This window comes from Ranitomeya imitator, chromosome 1 (genome assembly GCF_032444005.1).
Source record: "Ranitomeya imitator isolate aRanImi1 chromosome 1, aRanImi1.pri, whole genome shotgun sequence".
NCBI classification, from domain to species: Eukaryota; Metazoa; Chordata; class Amphibia; order Anura; family Dendrobatidae; genus Ranitomeya; species Ranitomeya imitator.
In genome coordinates, this window is record NC_091282.1 from 282,283,574 (window position 1) to 282,306,554 (window position 22,981).

Genomic DNA, 22,981 nt, shown 5'->3' on the forward strand with positions numbered 1-22,981 from the left:
CTGAATATTTTGTCCGGTTCTATTGCCATACATTAGGCATATGCTGGCTTGGATTGCAGCATGGTGGCATTGGACTCTGGCATACTGGTTTTCAATTTCATCAAGGCAAAGCAAAAAAGTGGAAAATAAAACATAACTTTTAATACACTAAAGTCATAAAATCACGTCACCTATGTGAATATAAAACACAGAAGGGCCAAGTCTCAACCATATGTGATGGATTAGAGATACAAATGAGCCCAAAATAGGATTAGTAAAATTCCGACAGTAATTGCGGAACCTCTATTACTGAGACAGGGATCACAAGGTGCTATACCCAGAAAAATGAGAGACAGCACCAATCCCTATATCCTCAGGCGCATACATAGACAATAAACAATTTGCTTAGCATGTACTGTAAGAGATGCTTATTGTAACTTTTAAACAAACTAAAAGGAACGGTCTCACCAATTCCATCAGGCAGGCATAGGAGCACCAGATGTTTCCACGTCCGATAAACACCCGGGTAAAGCAGAGATGACAATCCCTATGTCAATCCCTATGAGGCTAACAGTAAGCTATCCCCAAAGCTCCTGCCCTGACAAGGGCAGTCCATAGCTACCCCTGTATGCACATGCCCTGCACACTCCCTTTCTTGTCACCCGACGCGTTTCTTCCAAGCTCAAGTCATCAGGGGACCTGCTTGTATAAGGAGGTGTTGCTAAGTGCTGGTAAAGGAGGGACAAAAAGTCCTGCCACCCTCTATGCTGTCCTGCAGAGAGTGACTCAGCCAGGGCCATACTTAAATAGGAAACCAAGTGTGAAAAAAAGCAGATAAGCACATACTAGTTACTGCTACTTCCAGTCGGGCGTTCCATGCTTTCTTAATCCCTCTTATTATTCGTCAAACCTTCTGTATATCATATATCATATCATATAGTTTGTTTAAAAGTTACAATAAGCATCTCTTACAGTACATGCTAAGCAAATTGTTTATTGTCTATGTATGCGCCTGAGGATATAGGGATTGGTGCTGTCTCTCATTTTTCTGGGTATAGCACCTTGTGATCCCTGTCTCAGTAATAGAGGTTCCGCAATTACTGTCGGAATTTTACTAATCCTATTTTGGGCTCATTTGTATCTCTAATCCTTCACATATGGTTGAGACTTGGCCCTTCTGTGTTTTATATTCACTTGGGTGACGTGATTTTATGACTTTAGTGTATTAAAAGTTATGTTTTATTTTCCACTTTTTTGCTTTGTTATGATTAATTATTAGTGGGATCATCTGTATGACTCACATTCTATATACAGATTTTTTGCTTTGTTACCAATTTCATCAAGGGAAACATTTTAATGCATTTTACATGGATTTACTCCCACACATGGGCGTACCCACCAAGGGGAAGGGGGGGCAGCTGCCCCCCCTAGAAGCAGGGGCGCACACCTATCATTATAAGGCTACCAACCGCCACCTGTCTGAGTAGGTAATGGTAACAGTTGCCTCAGGCAGTGCCGGCAGTAAGCAGAGGGCAGGGCGCCAGGATGGCATGATGCATCGGCGGAGTGGAGGGCACCCACAGCTGCTAGGAGGAGCTTTATTCCATTCCTCAGTGTCTGCCGGCTGCTCTGCACTGCAGATCAGCACGGCGGGGACTGGAGTCAGTGATGACATCATCACTGAGTGCCCCGAGTCCTGCTGGAGCTGCTAGGAGAAGAGAAGACAAAGTAAAAAAAATTTAAATACTTGTTAAATCAGACAGTGACTTGATAGATAATGTGGGGAGCTGTTGCATATGATGTGGGACTGAGAGCCCTAGGGGGGACTGTATGGGAGCCCTATGGGGGGCTGTATATGAGATGGACTACCATATCATATACAGCCCCCATAGGGCTCCCATATCATATACAGCCCCCATAGGGCTTCCATATCATATACATTATGGGAGCCCTATGGTGGGCTGTATATGATATGGGAGCCCTATAGGGGCTGTATATGATATGGGAGCCCTATGGTGGGCTGTATATGATATGGGAGCCCTATGGGCCATTGGGGAGCTGTATATGAGATGAGAGCCCTATGGACGGCTGTATATGTGTTTGTAGGGGGGTGCCGTTTTGAAGTTCTCAGGCAGCAGTGTGGCTATGTTCACCCCTGCCTATAAGCAAAAAAAATTAATTATTATTCTTCCTGCGCTTTATACTTACCTCACAGTGCTCTCCCGGTGACCACCAGTGTCTTCTGATGCCCCACCGGGCCGCAGCAAGTGTGGGATCTAGGACCCAGAAGCACCTTGTGACCAGTGACGTCCTTAGGTCACATGGTGCTGTTTAAGGTCCTGTGCCAGGTCCTATGGTGTCGGATGAGGAGCGATCACCATGGGAACCCAACGAGGTGAGTAAAAAGCACAGAAAGAAAGCTCAAAAAGACGGACCATGTGAACACATTTCAGCAAAAGCCATTGATTTTGCTGGGATGCATTACGGAGCTGCGTTTCACTGCATTAATGCAGCGCTAAATAGCGCTGCGTAAATGCAGAAATACGCAGCATGTGAGCACACCTGTTTCTTTGAAACAACTAATCATTCAAATTTATTCCAGTTAAAATGTATTAGTTTACCTTCTTATTTACATTTAGAAGACATCGAGACTGCCTAAATAGATATAAGAAACTGGTTCCAAAAAGGTAAGTTAAGTAATTTCTGTAGAAAAGGAAATTGAGAGGAAGCAACCCAGCCAAGACATTTAACCATAAATTCCATGCTTTCCAATAGGTCTATAATAGTGATGAGCAAATGTAATCATTACTATTCGCTATTTGCACGAATAGTACGGTATTCGCGATACTCATTACTCGGCGAGTAACGCTGGGGCTCATGAGTGATGTGACGATCATTATCGATCTGACGTAAATTGACTTCACTACATAAAGTGAGCTGGCACCTCAGTGAGGGCAGATTGAATGTTAAGCTCTGTCTGGGAGGCAGTACAAGGTGTTTTATATAGTAGAAATGTGAAAAGCCCCCCTCCCGCCCTGTCCCGGACAGACTCAGTTTATGGCCGAATGTGTGTTGGTGGAGCCAATCACTCATTGACTTAAGGTACCTTCACACTAAACAACTTCACAACGATATCGCTAGCGATCCGTGACGTTGCAGCGTCCTGGCTAGCGATATCATTGTGTTTGACACGCAGCAGCGATCAGGCCCCTGCTGGGAGATCGTTGGTCGCTGCAGAAAGTCCAGAACTTTATTTAGTCGCTGGACTCCCTGCAGACATCGCTGGATCAGCGTGTGTGACGCCGATTCAGCGATGTCTTCACTGGTAACCAGGGTAAACATCGGGTTACTAAGCGCAGGGCCGCGATTAGTAACCTGATGTTTACCCTGGTTACCATCGTAAAAGTAAAAAAAACAAACACTACTACCTTCTGCTGTCTGTCCCCGGCGCTCTGCTTCTCTGCTTCTCTGCACTCCTCCTGCATCCTGTGTCAGCGTCGGCCAGCCGGAAAGCAGAGCGGTGACGTCACCGCTCTGCTTTCCGGCCGCTGTGCTCACAGTAAGTGCAGGAAAGCACAGCGCTGGGGACAGACAGCGGAAGGTAAGTATGTAGTGTTTGTTTTTTTTACTTTTACGATGGTAACCAGGGTAAACATCGGGTTACTAAGCGCGGCCCTGCGCTTAGTAACCCGATGTTTACCCTGGTTACCGGCATAGTTGGTCGCTGGAAAGCTGTCTGTGTGACAGCTCTCCAGCGACCAAACAGCGACGCTGCAGCGATTGACATCGTTGTCGGTATCGCTGCAGCGTCGCTTAGTGTGAAGGTACCTTTACACTGTACTTGCTATTCGGATGAATATGCGAGTATTAAAAAGTATGAGTTACGAGAATAGCGAGTGTGAAGGTTACGCCACTCGCTCATCACTGGTCTATAATATAAACATACATTGACCAACTTTACTTAATTTTATACTAAAATAGTACCCATTGTAAAATAACATAACATCTTAAAATGTGAAGGTTTTGCGTTAAGGGCTAGAATACGTATATTTTATCTGTACAGTAATCCCTCAACATTCACAAGGGTTATGTTCCAGGAAAACCTCGCAAATGTTGAATTCGCAAATGCTGAGTCTATCTTTCTTTGTAGATAAGGGGGTTAAGTTCATGGTAGTTGATAAAGGTGTAAATGCGCTATCCGCGTAATTTTTTAGCATGTATGAAAGATAAATCACCTACAAACTGCACTATGTTAATTTCCATGATTTTTAGTCAGAAAACCTCTCAAACGGAAAAATTATGAAGATGACAGTAGTGGAAGTGAAAGCAATGATGGTGATGAAGATGGAACTAAACTGACCGAACCATCAGATTCAGAGTCGATTATGGAACAAGGGTCTAGTAATTCTTCACCTGTACACGTAGCTGTCCCTGGGACGGGGACCTCTACAACAATTGAAAAATGCGATGGCTACCATGAAAATGACATTGGTCACACCCTTAAGTTACCACCAGAAAGAAGGAAGGAATTGCTTATAAATCCCTGGGTTCCACCATCAAATTTCAATTTTGATTCTGATGCCAGACATTTGAAAAGGAAATTTAACTGCTGCTGGTTAAATCAATATACTCCTTGGTTGGTGTACTCAAGTCGTTTGAAAGGTGCTTTTTGTATGCACTGTGTTCTGTTTCCTCCTGTTATTGGTACAGTTAAAGGAGTTTTAGGGTCATTCATGGTAAGGCAATACATGAGGTTTAAAGATATACATGAAGATTGTAGAAAGCATGTCGGCAGTCACTACCACAAAACTTCAACAGCTGATGCAAAAGCTTTCCATGAAAATGTTCCAGTTGACGTCCAGTTGCAAAGTGGTCACCAGAAGATGATTGAAAAAAGCAAACAAACCAATATTGTAATCAATTATTTCTTGAATCATATTTTGTGGAACTCATGATTTGCCACTTAGAGGAAAAGAAGGAGATGAGGGGGTTTTCTTTGACCTTTTAAATTTGAGAATTGACTGTGGTGATGAGACGCTAAAGAGTCACTTAGGGAGATGTCGAAACACTGCAGTCTATACTTCACCAAAAATTCAAAATGAGATTATAAGATTATGTGGTGAAGTTGTCAAAGAAAGAATTATCGAATATTGTGAACAAGTAAAAGCTTAAGCTGTAATGGCTGATGAAACAGCAGATATCACTGGAAAAGAACAGCTTTCTATCAGATTGCTGTTTTATGATGAGACTCAAGAAAAAATCAGAGAGGAATTTGTAAGCTATGTTGAGCTGAAATCTCAAGATGCCCGTACAATCGTTAGCGCAATTGAGAGTTTGTTTAGTTGATCAGAATTTTTCAGCAGAGAATTATGTTGGATTCGGATTTGACGATTGTTCTATGATGGCTGGAAAAGAAGGTGGTGTGCAAGCCATTCTAAAGAAAAAGTACTGTAAATCTTTATTTTTCCATTGCTCAAGCCACAAACTAAATCTTGTGGTCAATGATGCTAGCAATCTACAAGAAGTAGGAAACACAATTGCAACGGTTAAGGATACAATAACCTTCTTTCCTGAGTCGCCAGCCTGCAGGAATTTAGTTCCCAATCTATCAAGACACTGTGAGACAAGATGGTCTGAGAATTACAAGAGCATAGAAAAATTTTCAGAAAGCCTCCGTGAACTCGTAAAAGCACTAGAACATCTCTCGGTCAAAGGAAACTATACTACAAGAAAATCTGCCTATCAATTGCAAAATACTCTGCGATTTTGGGACCCGTTGTGAACGTTCTACAAGGTAAAAATATGGATTTGATTATGGTGATTAAACATATTGCCCAAATCCATGATGTCATTAAGAAGGACCTACAAGAAATTGAGCATGTTTATGATGAATTACTTAAAAAATCACTTGATATCCCAGAGAAACTCAGGGTTGAGTTATCAGTACCACGAATCACTCAAAAGCAATTACACAGAAATAATCCATCTGAGACTGCAATTGAATACTGGAGACGGTCGTTGATCATCCCTTATCTTGACTTCCTAACTTTATCTTTGAATGTTAGATTCTCCCACCAAAATGCACATGCTTTTGCCTTATCCTATCTTCATCCTTCATACATGCGAAAAATGGCTTCAAAAGATTTGGAAAAAAATGCAAAGTCTTTCATGGAGTTTTATGGGATGGATGATATCTCTGTAGAATTAGACTTGTGGTATAACCTGTGGAAAAACAAGGATTTAGCAGAAGACAAATTAAAGTACATTGAAGTGGCTGCACTTTTGGAGGAGGCAAAAATTTTTTTCCATGCAACAAAGCACGCACTCTTCATTTTATATGTTTTCCCATCCACCACAGCTACTGTTGAATGATCTTTCAGTACCCTTCGAAGGGTAAAGACCTGGCTTCGAAGTACAATGGGAGAGGATAGACTGACTGGATTGTGTTTGATGAGGGTCCATCGGAAATTCTTCAAGGAAAATCAGGACTTAATTGAAGCGAAAGTTTTGAACAAGTTTTCTTCAGAACCAAGAAAAATTATATTAGTATAAGACATGTAATTAGAATAAAATTCAAATTTGTTTTGCAAGCAAATAATTGTAATAACTAATAGAGCACTGCTATAATTATATACAATTTTCATAAATTTTCATTTCATTCACCTTTTTCATTCTAAAATTTTACAATCTGAACGACCATGGCTCCCCCCCCCCAGTTTTGATCCTGGGTACGCCCATGCTCCAACAATTAAAAAACTGATATTAAAGGGTTGTCCACTACTAGGAAAACCCATTCTAAAACCAAATTTCATGCCATGATACAATAATAAAACCTATATTCATTTACCGTGTCGGTGTCCTTCCCTTGGGGTCGGCACTTGCTCTCCCGGGGCTGTGATGCAGTTGTTGTTACACATGACAACAACACCAAATCAGCACTAATGTCACTTTCTGTGCCATCGGACAAACTGAACATGAAGTCTAGGCTACAGCTGATTCCCAGCTTCCTCTTCATGATCAGTTTCTCTGAAGGCAGAGACAATGACATCAGCGCTGACAGGGTGCCAGTGTCTCATGTCACAACACAGCATCAAAGCTCCCAGGAAAGCGAGTGCCGACACCATGAGAACGACGCTGGCACGGGAGATGAGTATATGTTTTATTACTTTATCGGGGCCGAACATTTGATTTAAAAAGTGGTGGTCTTAATAGTGGACAACCCCTTTAAGTAGTGGTGAGAAATTGATAATAAGCTTTGTATGAAATTGTAAGTTGTATGTTTCACATAGGGAGATTAGATTTTGAGCCCCATTTTGAACAGAGAGTAATGTGAGTCAGGCCGGCGTCACACATGCGAGTTTTACGGACGTAAGAGCGCAGAATCTACGTCCGTAAAACTCGCAAAAAATACGGCACAATTATTCTCTATGCCCCTGCTCCTATTTGCCGTATTTTACTGATCAGTATTATACGGCTTTCTACGGCCGTACAAAATCGCAGCATGCTGCGTTTGTCACCGTACTGCGCAAGAAATACGCCAATGAAAGTCTATGGAAGCGTGAAAAATACGGATTACACACGGACAAGCAGTGTGACTTGCGAGAAATACGCAGCGCTGTTAGAGAGAAAAGCCGGTAATTCAGTGCGGTGTACAGTAAAATCACACTGACAGCTTACAGTAGAATAGGTAGAATAAATGTGTACACATAGAATAGGTATATATATATATATATGTCAGTGAGGCACATATATGTATATATATTAATATTTATTCCAGCGCTAGACAGCTTGAAAGCCGGTAATTCAATTACCGGCTTTTTCCTTCTCCTTCCTAAAACCCGACATGATTTGAGACATGGTTTACATACAGTAAACCATGTCTTCTCTCCATTTTTTTTGCAGATTCCACACTACTAATGTCAGTAGTGTGTATCTGCAAAATTTGGCCGTTCTAGCTCTTAAAATAAAGGGTTAAATGGCGGAAAAAATTGGCGTGGGCTCCCGCGCAATTTTCTCCGCCAGAGTAGTAAAGCCAGTGACTGAGGGCAGATATTAATAGCCTGGAGAGGGTCCACGGTTATTGGCCCCCCCCTGGCTAAAAATATCTGCCCCCAGCCACCCCAGAAAAGGCACATCTGGAAGATGCGCCTATTCTGGCACTTGGCCACTCTCTTCCCATTCCCGTGTAGCGGTGGGATATGGGGTAATGAAGGGTTAATGCCACCTTGCTATTGTAAGGTGACATTAAGCCTAATTAATAATGGAGAGGCGTCAATTATGACACCTATCCATTATTAATCCAATACTAGTAAAGGGTTAAATAAAACACAAACACATTATTTAAAATTATTTTAATGAAATAAAAACAATGGTTGTTGCAGTATTTTATTCAACGCCCAATCCAGTCACTGAAGACCCTCGTTCTGTGAGTAAAAAAACATAATAAACCAACAATATACTTACCCTCCGCAGATCTGTAACGTCCAACGATGTAAATCCTTCTGAAGGGGTTAAAACATTTTGCAGCAAGGAGCTGTGCTAATGCAGGCTGCTCCTCGCTGCAAAACCCCAGGGAATGAGGCTAAAAATAGATCAATGATCTATATTTAGCTTTATTTGCGGTGAGGCGCCCTCTGCTGGCTGTTCATAGATCGTGGGAAATTACCTAGAAAGCCAGGGAGCTTTCTAGGTAATTTCCCACGATCTATGAACAGCCAGCAGAGGGCGCCTCACCGCAAATAAAGCTAAATATAGATCATTGATCTATTTTTAGCCTCATTCCCTGGGGTTTTGCAGCGAGGAGCAGCCTGCATTAGCACAGCTCCTTGCTGCAAAATGTTTTAACCCCTTCAGAAGGATTTACATCGTTGGACGTTACAGATCTGCGGAGGGTAAGTATATTGTTGGTTTATTATGTTTTTTTACTCACAGAACGAGGGTCTTCAGTGACTGGATTGGGCGTTGAATAAAATACTGCAACACCCATTGTTTTTATTTCATTAAAATAATTTTAAATAATGTGTTTGTGTTTTATTTAACCCTTCACTACAATTGGATTAATAATGGATAGGTGTCATAATTGACGCCTCTCCATTATTAATTAGGCTTAATGTCCCCTTACAATAGCAAGGTGGCATTAACCCTTCATTACCCCATATCCCACCGCTACACGGGAATGGGAAGAGAGTGGCCAAGTGCCAGAATAGGCGCATCTTCCAGATGTGCCTTTTCTGGGGTGGCTGGGGGCAGATATTTTTAGCCAGGGGGGGCCAATAACCATGGACCCTCTCCAGGCTATTAATATCTGCCCTCAGTCACTGGCTTTACTACTCTGGCGGAGAAAATTGCGCGGGAGCCCACGCCAATTTTTTCCGCCATTTAACCCTTTATTTTAAGAGCTAGAACGGCCAAATTTTGCAGATACACACTACTGACATTAGTAGTGTGGAATCTGCCAAAAAAATGGAGAGAAGACATGGTTTACTGTATGTAAACCATGTCTCAAATCATGTCGGGTTTTAGGAAGGAGAAAGAAAAAGCCGGTAATTGAATTACCGGCTTTCAAGCTGTATAGCGCTGGAATAAATATTAATATATATACATATATGTGTCTCACTGACATATATATATATATATATACCTATTCTATGTGTACACATTTATTCTACCTATTCTACTGTAAGCTGTCAGTGTGATTTTACTGTACACCGCACTGAATTACCGGCTTTTCTCTCTAATATATGTGTCTACTGACATATATATATATATATATATATATATATATATATATATATATATATAGACAGTATATATATATTTTCTTTTCTTTTTGGGACACATGGATCACTTCTATAGCGGTATGTTGGTTTTGCTAGCCTGCGAGAAAACCACGCAGTACGGATGCCATACGGATTACATACGGAGGATGCCATGCGCAAAAAACGCTGACACACCCTGCCTACGGAGGAGCTACGGACCACTTTTTTCGGGACTTTTCAGTGTATTACGGCCGTAATATACGGACCGTATTGTTTTACGCTGTGTGTGACGCCGGCCTCACTGTATAACATTGTGGAAAATGTAAACCCTATTGAACAATAGAATGGAAATAAGAGATCGTACAGACCTATCCCTTGGATTACTGCAAAAGTGGATTTTTCTTTACAATTTTCTACATATCATTAAAGTAATAGACAGTACCTGATGTAATCAGTTTTATATAACCAACACAAGATGTTCTAGAACTATCATACACATTGTTCATCAGCTTGCTAAATGACAAGGCAAAATTAAGTATAAAAATGGATGCTCTATATGTCATTAGAAAAATACATTTTCTTATCGTGCAACTTACAATAATATTTGTTGACAGCTTTGGTGTACCATATGGTACAAATAGTTTGAAATCAAAATTAATGTGATTGCTGATAGCCTCCAGCAGTGAAGACATTAGCAGCCCTAGATCAGCTCTGCTGGAGACTAATGTCACAGCATGGAGGTCTTTAACTGGGGCCTAAAAAATTTAAGACAATTAAACCATTATGGTCCCCAAATCCCTGAAAAGTGTCTGGTTGTTTGAGATTCTGGTCATTTCTTAGCCATTCCTGAAATGTTATTGTGCCTTATGTTCGAAAGTGGTGAAAAATCAGAATATGCAAAACATTGCTTCACTTAAAGGAATATGTCAGTAGGATCAATCATCCTAGGCTGTCTATATGGGCATGCAGGTTATAGGAAGCTGAATAAAATGGTACCTTGATATCTGCGATCTGAAGATTATTCCAGAGAAACTATGTTTTTCTTTAAAGTAAATTACCTCTTCCAGACCTCTTCCAGACTATGGGAGGGTGTTATATAACACTGGAGTGACCACTGAATAAGTGGTCAGCTCAATGAAGCTCACCAATCATAAAGTCATTTAAAATTTAACATTTATTGGAAATATATAAAAGATCCAAATAACCACTTGAAAAATACTTAAACACGGACAATAGCCCCAAATCAGAGGGGAACACCCACCCACAGGCCAACACATATGGGTTAATCAGGCAATCTATGAAATTAAACAACTACTGGCAAAGAAAGCTGTATCATGGAATTAGCCCAGACTGGAACACCTCAATCACATAGGCACACCCCTATAGTACCCATCAGATCTCCATATATAATAAGTGCAAGAACCGCATCCCAATAATAATGAACCGATGAGAACCACTACGAGTGCCAAGGAAACGGCATAGTGACAGCCCTGGGCGATGTATTAAACAGCCAACACCTTAGCAGATGAGTGCCCGTATAGTGGATGTCCTCCTCCGGCACCCGGTGGGTGTTCCCCTCTGATTTGGGGCTATTGTCCGTGTTTGGGGCGCCGGAGGAGGACATCCACTATACGGGCACTCATCTGGTAAGGTGTTGGCTGTTTAATACATCGCCCAGGGCTGTCACTATGCCGTTTCCTTGGCACTCGTAGTGGTTCTCATCGGTTCATTATTATTAGGTTGCGGTTCTTGAACTTATTATATATGGAGATCTGATGGGTACTATAGGGGTGTGCCTATGTGATTGAGGTGTTCCAGTCCAGGCTAATTCCATGATACAGCTTTCTTTGCCAGTAGTTGTTTAATTTCATAGATTGCCTGATTAACCCATAAGTGTTGGCCTGTGGGTGGGTGTTCCCCTCTGATTTGGGGCTATTGTCCGTGTTTGGGGCCCCGGAAGAGGACATCCACTATACGGGCACTCATCTGGTAAGGTGTTGGCTGTTTAATACATCGCCCAGGGCTGTCACTATGCCGTTTCCTTGGCACTTGTAGTGGTTCTCATTGGTTCATTATTATTGGGATGCGGTTCTTGCACTTATTATATATGGAGATCTGATGGGTACTATAGGGGTGTGCCTATGTGATTGAGGTGTTCCAGTCTGGGCTAATTCCATGATACAGCTTTCTTTGCCAGTAGTTGTTTAATTTCATAGATTGCCTGATTAACCCATATGTGTTGGCCTGTGGGTGGGTGTTCCCCTCTGATTTGGGGCTATTATCAGTGTTTAAGTATTTTGCAAGTGGTTATTTGGATCTTTTATATATTTCTAATAAATGTTAAATTTTAAATGACTTTATAATTGGTGAGCTTCACTGAGCTGACCACTTATTCAGTGGTCACTCCAGTGTTATATTTGTTGAGAAGTACCAATATTTCTATATTGTGGGACACCGTGGTGATTTATATGGGAGGGTGTTGCCTGGAAGATATCTCCGTCACCACAGCATGTTTTTCTTTTTTTTAACCATGTTCATTAAATGCTAAAGCTGACCTGCCATTATGATTGACACCAAACATGTCTAGGTTCTTTTTTATAAGTGGTGAAAAAAATCAAAGCTTTGGAAAAAAACAAAAAAAAACAAAACAAAATGGCTCCATTTTCCCGAGACCCGTAGCATCTACATTTGGGGCTGGTTGAGGGCTTATTTTTTGTGCGCCGAGCTGATGTTTTTATTTATACCATTTTGGTGAATATATGATCTTTTGATCACTCGTCATTGCATTTTATTGCAATGTAAAGGCGACCAAAAAAACTTAATTCTGGTGTTTTGAATTTTTTCCTCATTACGCATTTTACTGATTGGGTTAATTTTTTTATATTGAAAGATCGGGCGATTGTGAACTTGGCGATACCAAATATGGGTATGTTTGATTTTTGTTTTTTTTTTGTTTATTTTGAATGCGGCAAAAGGGGGTTGATTTGAACTCTTATATTTATTAATTTTTTTAATATTATTACAGTCACGACCCATTATACAGGTTAGGGCCCGGTCATCATTCCCTGGGACATTGCCTGGTGGCCCGTTCTGCACTGTGTGTGTACAGGACAGGTTGTCAATCAATTGTATATTACCAAAAATCTCTATGCCATACTCACCTGTGAGGACATGCCATGGCAAGGGTATAAAATGGCTTTGTTGTCATCTTCAGAACCTTGATCCAAACAATAACCTGTTGCTTTACTATTCCGAAGCTGAAATGATAAGAAGTAGTCAAAGAGTCAAAGACTGCAGTAGGGTAATAAAAGAAAAATAATAACTCTACACATAATATGCAGAAAAATCCAGGAACCAGGGAACCAAACCTCCTTCTTTTGATAATTTTGTTGTCCGTGAACACTTAGTGCAACCCTTCACAAGGTTGTAGTGTTAAGGAGAGAATGTATGGCATATGAAGATATACTGAAATCAAACTTATATGGACGCTTTGCTGAATATTAGAATCATGTAACTTTATGGTTTTCTGATTCACTGTCATAAAACTTAGTTCTGTTTATTATTCTGTAGCAGGATGTACCAAGATACGCCAATGTCCAGATGGACTTTAAGAGGCTGTATAATCCACCCAGTTATATCAAGAGTGAATGTACCTGCACATGGGGAAATTGATCCCCCGATAAACCATAGATCAGTAGAATAAGTGCATAGACAGATGTCAGCCTGACCTAAAGCAGGTCATTAGGGTGATAACTGTACAGAGATAGCCTAAAAGCAATAATCATTAGAGTAATTATTATTATTATTAATTTATATGGCACCATTAATTCCATGGTGCTGTACATGAGAAAGGGGTTACATACAGGGTTATAGATATCAATTACAGTAAGCAGGTTTACAGTGACAGACTGGTACAGAGGGGAGAGGACCCTGTCCTTGCGGACTTACATTCTATGGGATAGTGGGGAAGACATAGAAGGTAGGGGCGAGGCGGCGGCTCTGGCGATGGCGAGGCGGCGGCTCAGGCGATGGTGAGGCGGCGGCTCAGGCGATGGTGAGGCGGCAGAATGGTTATTGCAGGCTGTAGGCTTTCTTGAAGCGATGGGTTTTCAGGTTCCGTCTGAAGGAGCCGAGGGTGGTAGATAGTCGGACGTGTTGAGGCATGGAATTCCAGAGGATGGGGATATTCGGGAGAAATCTTGGAGGCAGTTGTGTGAGGAACGAATAAGTGTGGCGGAGAATAGGAGGTCTTGGGAGATTACGTGAGGGAAGGTATTGGGAGATTAGTTCAGAGATATAGGGAGGGGACAGGTTTGTGGATGGCTTTGTAGATCAGTGTTAGTAGTTTGAACTGGATTCGTTGGGGAATGGGGAGCCAGTGGAGGGATTTGCAGAGGGGAGAAGCAGGGGTGTAGCGAGGAGAGAGGTGGATTAGCTGGGCAGCAGAGTTGAGGACAGACTGGAGTGGTGCAAGAGAGTTAGCAGGGAGGCCACAGAGAAGGGTGTTGCAGTAGTTGAGGTGGGAGATGATGATGGCATGCACAAGAGTTTTGGTAGATTGTGGGCTGAGGAAGGAACAGATTCTGGCAATATTTTGAGTTGGAGGCGACAGGAGGTGGCAAGAATTTGGGCGTGCGGTTTGGAGGACAAGGCAGTCAAGAGATACCCCGAGGCAGCGGATTTCAGGTGCAGGAGAGAGCGTGATGCCGTTTACCATAATAGATAGGTCAGGTAGGGGGATACGTGAGATGGGGAAAGATGATGAGTTCGGTTTTGTCTACATTGAGTTTTAGGAAGCGAGAGGTGAAGAAGGAAGATATGGCTGACAGACACTTCGGGATTCTGGACAGCAGAGAGGTGACATCTGGGCCAGAGAAGTAGATCTGAGTGTCATCCGCATACAGGTGGTACTGGAAGCCGTGGGACTTTATGAGTTGTCCTAGGCCAAGAGTATAGATGGAAAAAAGTAGGGGCCCTAGGACAGAGCCCTGAGGGACTCCAACAGAGAGAGAGGGCGGGATGAGGAGGTGGTGTGGTAGTGGGAAACGCTAAATGTGTGGTCAGAAAGGTATGAGGTAATCCAGGACAGGGCAAGGTCTTTAATGCCAAGGGAAGAAAGAATCTGTAGCAGTAGGCAGTGATCGACTGTGTCGAAAGCAGAGGACAGGTCAAGAAGGAGGAGGATGGAGAACTGTCTGTCAGCTTTGGCTGTGAGAAAGTCATTAGTAATTTTGGTCAGGGCAGTTTCGGTGGAGTGGTGGGGGCGGAAGCCAGATTGGAGGTTGTCAAGGAGAGAGTAATGATCCTATAGTAATAAAGATAATAACATAGAACATGTGAGATCAATAGTGACTTGCAATAATTATTAAGTTGGAATAACCCATGATCTAATGTACTAAGACCACAAGATTTTTCTTATAAAAGAGCTGTATTTGCCAGGCAATAAATCAGAAATCATTTTAGACACGTCTTGCTCTTGTGCTGTGTATTTCTCCGGGCCGAAAAATCTCACATTCAATTTGGCAGCAGACAATTAAGATGATAACACACACATCCCGTGTGTCCTAACATTTTGCACCCAACGTGGGGCTAGGATGAAAGTTCGGGCCTGTCCAGCCGCAAAGAAGACCTCCAATCTTGGACCGGATCACTCGAGGGTAGAGAAGTGCACCTCCTACTAGGTAAGAAAATCATTCATCTTACCTATAACCCTCCAGTGTTTCCGTGCTGAGATAAATGTCAGTCGTCTGTCAGTCTCTAACATAGTGACCGATCTGACAAGTCCTAGCACCAAAAACCCACTCTGGTCACGATTTCCTTAATTGTCTGCCTTATCTGCTTTGCCTCTCTGTTTTGCTGTGATGTTTGTTTGCATACCTGATTGTTACCTCTGCCAGCCAGAAAAGGAAAAGATAGGGAGATGTACTGAGCACATTCACTGTCACTCTGGTTTCGGTCCTGCTCTCAGCTTGACTGATGGTCGCCAGAAGTCTGAACTGTGTCTCTCCCATTGGGCAAGTGGGAGTAGGGGCTTGATTACTCTGAGTGAGTTTCCAGCCTCCAAGTGGTTGGTGACTTCTTGCGGGTTCCCACCGGAAATCACCTGGCTAAGGTGATGGTCTTTTAGCTGCAGCATAAGTTGATAGGTTTTATTCTATTTGGGTGGAAGGGTAATTACAATTGCTGTATTGATGTGACTGAGTGATTGCTCTCTCCCTGTCTACTTAAAGTGTGTTTTACCCATTTTTAGACTTACAAATCAGGCTGGCATATAAATAGGTAAATTGTGAAGCATTTTGGTGTCGAGGATTCGCGGTATCTGATATCAATGCTAGTTTAAGCTGTCTTTTGTATGTTTGTATTGTGTATGATTTGCCGGCAGGAGGCGTACTAGCATATGGTTAAAGTTTTCAATTAATTCTATATATATATAAGTTGCGAGATTAGAAAATTAGATAACCGGTTTTGTTTGGCATACTTTAGCATTGTAAAGTTAGTTGTTACAACGTATTCATGTAGGAAGAGAATTCCAAAGTCCATTGTTACTCTTTAGTTAATGTTTTACTAACATCACTGCATTTTTCTGTGAGACAGTTTTGAAATGATTTTTGTTAAAATGAAAGTGTTGTGGAAGCAAATATTCTAGCAATTTCTCTGGTATTTTAGACTACGCAGTTTCTGGGTACACAAGAGTTGTTAAGTAACCTGGTGGTAATTGTTAGCTAACTTCCTATATCACTGTGTTCAAAATAATTAGATATCACAATATCACTGAAGACCCCTTTCCTTGGACATAAGGAGTACATACAGCTTTCACAGTCACATATCCAACTGTTCAAAATCCCGTGTGAACTTATCTCAAGAGTTAGATACACATGTCCCTCAGACACACTCAGAATTCAGAAGATAGAATGGATGGGAGTAGTAAGTCAACACACATAAGACAGACATGACTCATAGCGGAGCGAGAAAAGAAAACGCATGTTAAGAAACCTCCAATCCCAAAGGGAGGAGGATTAGATAAGAAGGTATGGAAGAATGTGTTAATGAGTCGAGAGCAGCGTCCCAGGCTCAGGTATTATGAGGTCTTACAGTACCCTGAATCATTTTATAAGATGGTAAAGGAAGTCAGAAGGCAGTCATGGAGAGAGGAATGTGACAAGGTTACTGAATTTTATGCCAAGCAGGGGCCAAAGGAAAATGTGTCAGTTGCAACATCTGCATTACAGTTATTGATACCACCCATATTCATTCCTGATGACTGGACATGTGCCAGCTGTCAAACGCAGAATGCAGAATATCGTGAGAGCAGAATGCAGAATATCATGAGACTTGCTTTCACTGTCAGATAACCAACCCAAATAGCCCTACCTTCTATCCATCTATATAGACGGAACACATTATGCCACATCCTGTCCAGCATCCACTAAAGCTCCAATAATTAATGTAGTCTATAAAAAGAACAATGAAGAAAAAGTTGAACATGAAATAGAGTGTTATGGCTGGCAATCAGGCAACACAGCGTGCAGTAATCAGCGCACATACAGAGATCTGGCAATAACCAAAAACAATAGGACGAGCTCTGAGACGTGGAATCTCTGTAGACTGCAGTACCTGATCTATCCTCACACAACTATAAGCAGCAGTGGATTGCGCCTATCACTACCTATGCAACTCGGCACTGCCTGAGGAGCTGACTAGCCTGAAGATAGAAATACAAGCCTGACTTACCTCAGAGAAATACCCCAAAGGAATAGGCAGCCCCCCACATATAATGACTGTTAGCAAGATGAAAAGACAAACGTAGGAATGAAATAGATTCAGCAAAGTGAGGCCCGATATTCTAGACAGAGCGAGGATAGCAAAGAGAACTATGCAGTCTACAAAAAACCCTAAAACGAAAACCACGCAAAGGGGCAAAAAAGACCCACCGTGCCGAACTAACAGCACGGCGGTGCACCCCTTTGCTTCTCAGAGCTTCCAGCAAAAGTTAATAGCAAGCTGGACAGAAAAAACAGTAAACAAACTAGAAGCACTTATCTAGCAGAGCAGCAGGCCCAAGGAAAGATGCAGTAGCTCAGATCCAACACTGGAACATTGACAAGGAGCAAGGAAGACAGACTCAGGTGGAGCTAAATAGCAAGGCAGCCAACGAGCTCACCAAAACACCTGAGGGAGGAAGCCCAGAGACTGCAATACCACTTGTGACCACAGAAGTGAACTCAGCCACAGAATTCACAACAGTACCCCCCCCTTGAGGAGGGGTCACCGAACCCTCACCAGAACCCCCAGGCCGACCAGGATGAGCCACATGAAAGGCACGAACAAGATCTGGGGCATGGACATCAGAGGCAAAAACCCAGGAATTATCTTCCTGAGCATAACCCTTCCATTTGACCAGATACTGGAGTTTCCGTCTAGAGACACGAGAATCCAAAATCTTCTCCACAATATACTCCAATTCCCCCTCCACCAAAACAGGGGCAGGAGGCTCCACAGATGGAACCATAGGTGCCACGTATCTCCTCAACAACGACCTATGGAATACATTATGTATGGAAAAGGAGTCTGGGAGGGTCAGACGAAAAGACACCGGATTGAGAATCTCAGAAATCCTATACGGACCAATAAAACGAGGTTTAAATTTAGGAGAGGAAACCTTCATAGGAATATGACGAGAAGATAACCAAACCAGATCCCCAACACGAAGTCGGGGTCCCACACGGCGTCTGCGATTAGCGAAAAGCTGAGCCTTCTCCTGGGACAAGGTCAAATTGTCCACTACCTGAGTCCAGATCTGCTGCAACCTGTCCACCACAGAATCCACACCAGGACAGTCCGAAGACTCAACCTGTCCTGAAGAGAAACGAGGATGGAACCCAGAATTGCAGAAAAATGGAGAGACCAAGGTAGCCGAGCTGGCCCGATTATTAAGGGCGAACTCAGCCAATGGCAAAAATGACACCCAATCATCCTGGTCAGCGGAAACAAAACATCTCAGATATGTTTCCAAGGTCTGATTGGTTCGTTCGGTCTGGCCATTAGTCTGAGGATGGAAGGCCGAGGAAAAAGATAGGTCAATGCCCATCCTACCACAAAAGGCTCGCCAGAACCTCGAGACAAACTGGGAACCTCTGTCAGAAACAATATTCTCAGGAATGCCATGTAAACGAACCACATGCTGGAAGAACAAAGGCACCAAATCAGAGGAGGAAGGCAATTTAACCAAGGGCACCAGATGGACCATTTTAGAAAAGCGATCACAGACCACCCAAATGACCGACATTTTTTGAGAAACGGGAAGGTCAGAAATGAAATCCATCGAAATATGTGTCCAAGGCCTCTTCGGGACCGGCAAGGGCAAAAGCAACCCACTGGCACGTGAACAGCAGGGCTTAGCCCTAGCACAAATTCCACAGGACTGCACAAAAGCACGCACATCCCGTGACAGAGATGGCCACCAGAAGGATCTAGCAACCAACTCCCTGGTACCAAAGATTCCTGGATGACCGGCCAGCACCGAACAATGAAGTTCAGAGATAACTTTACTAGTCCACCTATCAGGGACGAACAGTTTCTCGGCCGGACAACGATCAGGTTTATTAGCCTGAAATTTCTGCAACACTCTCCGCAAATCAGGGGAGATGGCAGACACAATGACTCCTTCCTTGAGGATACTCGCCGGCTCAGATAACCCCGGAGAGTCGGGCACAAAACTCCTAGACAGAGCATCCGCCTTCACATTTTTAGAGCCCGGAAGGTATGAAATCACAAAATCAAAACGAGCAAAAAATAACGACCAACGGGCCTGTCTAGGATTCAAGCGCTTGGCAGACTCAAGATAAGTAAGGTTCCTATGATCAGTCAAAACCACCACGCGATGCTTAGCACCCTCAAGCCAATGACGCCACTCCTCGAATGCCCACTTCATGGCCAGCAACTCTCGGTTGCCCACATCATAATTACGCTCAGCAGCAGAAAATTTCCTGGAAAAGAAAGCACATGGTTTGAACACTGAGCAACCAAAACCTCTCTGTGACAAAACCGCCCCTGCACCAATCTCAGAAGCATCAACCTCGACCTGGAACGGAAGAGAAACATCAGGTTGACACAACACAGGGGCACAGCAAAAACGACGCTTCAACTCCTGAAAAGCTTCCACGGCAGCAGAAGACCAATTAACCAAATCAGCACCCTTCTTGGTCAAATCGGTCAATGGTCTGGCAATGCCAGAAAAATTACAGATGAAGCGACGATAAAAATTAGCAAAGCCCAGGAATTTCTGCAGACTTTTTAGAGATGTCGGCTGAGTCCAATCCTGGATGGCCTGAACCTTAACCGGATCCATCTCGATAGTAGAAGGGGAAAAGATGAACCCCAAAAATGAAACTTTCTGCACACCGAAGAGACACTTTGATCCCTTCACGAACAAGGAATTAGCACGCAGTACCTGGAAAACCATTCTGACTTGCTTCACATGAGACTCCCAATCATCTGAGAAGATCAAAATGTCATCCAAGTAAATAATCAAGAATTTATCCAGATACTCACGGAAAATGTCATGCATAAAAGACTGAAAAACAGATGGAGCATTGGCAAGTCCGAACGGCATCACCAGATACTCAAAATGACCCTCGGGCGTATTAAATGCCGTTTTCCATTCATCTCCCTGCCTGATTCTCACCAGATTATACGCACCACGAAGATCAATCTTAGTAAACCAACTAGCCCCCTTAATCCGAGCAAACAAGTCAGAAATCAATGGCAAGGGATACTGAAACTTAACAGTGATCTTATTAAGAAGGCGGTAATCAATACACGGTCTTAGCGAACCATCCTTCTTGGCTACAAAAAAGAACCCTGCTCCCAATGGTGACGACGATGGGCGAATATGTCCCTTCTCCAGGGACTCCTTCACATAACTGCGCATAGCGGTGTGTTCAGGTACGGACAAATTAAATAAACGACCCTTAGGGAATTTACTACCAGGAATCAAATCGATAGCACAATCACAATTCCTATGCGGAGGTAGGGCATCAGACTTGGACTCTTCAAATACATCCTGAAAGTCCGACAAGAACTCTGGGATGTCAGAAGGAATGGATGACGAAATAGACAAAAATGGAACATCACCATGTACTCCCTGACAACCCCAGCTGGTTACCGACATAGAGTTCCAATCCAATACTGGATTATGGGTTTGTAGCCATGGCAACCCCAACACGACCACATCATGCAAATTATGCAGTACCAAAAAGCGAATAACTTCCTGATGTGCAGGAGCCATGCACATGGTCAGCTGGGCCCAGTACTGAGGCTTATTCTTGGCCAAAGGTGTAGCATCAATTCTTCTCAACGGAATAGGACACCGCAAAGGCTCCAAGAAAAATCCACAACGTTTAGCATAATCCAAATCCATCAGATTCAGGGCAGCGCCTGAATCCACAAACGCCATGACAGAATATGATGACAAAGAGCACATTAAGGTAATGGACAAAAGGAATTTGGACTGTACAGTACCAATAACGGCAGAGCTATCGAACCGCCTAGTGCGTTTAGGACAATTAGAAATAGCATGAGTAGAATCACCACAATAGAAACACAGTCTGTTCAGACGTCTGTGTTCGTGCCGTTCTACTTTAGTCATAGTCCTGTCGCACTGCATAGGCTCAGGCTTACTCTCAGACAATACCGCCAGATGGTGCACAGATTTACGCTCGCGCAAGCGACGACCGATCTGAATGGCCAAGGACATAGACTCATTCAAACCAGCAGGCATAGGAAATCCCACCATTACATCCTTAAGAGCTTCAGAGAGACCCTTTCTGAACAAAGCCGCTAGTGCAGATTCATTCCACAGAGTGAGTACTGACCATTTCCTAAATTTCTGACAATATACTTCTACATCATCCTGACCCTGGCATAAAGCCAGCAGATTTTTCTCAGCTTGATCCACTGAATTAGGCTCATCGTAAAGCAATCCCAGCGCCTGGAAAAATGCATCAACATTACTCAATGCAGAATCTCCTGGTGCAAGAGAAAACGCCCAGTCCTGTGGGTCGCCGCGCAAAAAAGAAATAATAATCAAAACCTGTTGAATAGGATTACCAGAAGAATGAGGTTTCAAGGCCAAAAATAGCTTACAATTATTTCTGAAGCTCAGGAACTTAGTTCTGTCACCAAAAAACAAATCAGGAATCGGAATTCTTGGTTCTAGCATCGATTTCTGATCAATAGTATCTTGAATCTTTTGTACATTTACAACGAGATTATCCATTGAGGAGCACAGAGCCTGAATATCCATGTCCACAGCTGTGTCCTGAAGCACTCTAATGTCTAGGGGAAAAAAAAGACTGAAGACAGAGCTAAGAAAAAAAAATGATGTCAGGATTTCTTTTTTCCCTCTATTGGAAATCATTGGAGGGCTCCTTGTACTGTTATGGCTGGCAATCAGGCAACACAGCGTGCAGTAATCAGCGCACATACAGAGATCTGGCAATAACCAAAAACAATAGGACGAGCTCTGAGACGTGGAATCTCTGTAGACTGCAGTACCTGATCTATCCTCACACAACTATAAGCAGCAGTGGATTGCGCCTATCACTACCTATGCAACTCGGCACTGCCTGAGGAGCTGACTAGCCTGAAGATAGAAATACAAGCCTGACTTACCTCAGAGAAATACCCCAAAGGAATAGGCAGCCCCCCACATATAATGACTGTTAGCAAGATGAAAAGACAAACGTAGGAATGAAATAGATTCAGCAAAGTGAGGCCCGATATTCTAGACAGAGCGAGGATAGCAAAGAGAACTATGCAGTCTACAAAAAACCCTAAAACGAAAACCACGCAAAGGGGCAAAAAAGACCCACCGTGCCGAACTAACAGCACGGCGGTGCACCCCTTACCTTCTCAGAGCTTCCAGCAAAAGTTAATAGCAAGCTGGACAGAAAAAACAGTAAACAAACTAGAAGCACTTATCTAGCAGAGCAGCAGGCCCAAGGAAAGATGCAGTAGCTCAGATCCAACACTGGAACATTGACAAGGAGCAAGGAAGACAGACTCAGGTGGAGCTAAATAGCAAGGCAGCCAACGAGCTCACCAAAACACCTGAGGGAGGAAGCCCAGAGACTGCAATACCACTTGTGACCACAGAAGTGAACTCAGCCACAGAATTCACAACAATAGCGTTACATGATCAAGCAGAACAGGGAATACAGGAATCAACAGCTCAGACTGATAAT

At 42.9% G+C, this 22,981-nt stretch overlaps 1 protein-coding gene across 1 annotated transcript in view; it reads right to left on the bottom strand.

Annotated features, from left to right (window-relative positions):
* The window catches only part of GALNT9 (polypeptide N-acetylgalactosaminyltransferase 9), a 773,980-nt gene that overhangs the window by 18,699 nt on the left and 732,300 nt on the right, over positions 1-22,981 (bottom strand). The window contains exon 9 of the mRNA XM_069756073.1: positions 12,899-12,994. Within this exon, the coding sequence (XP_069612174.1) occupies positions 12,899-12,994 (96 nt within the window). The remainder of the gene's footprint in view (positions 1-12,898; positions 12,995-22,981) is intronic.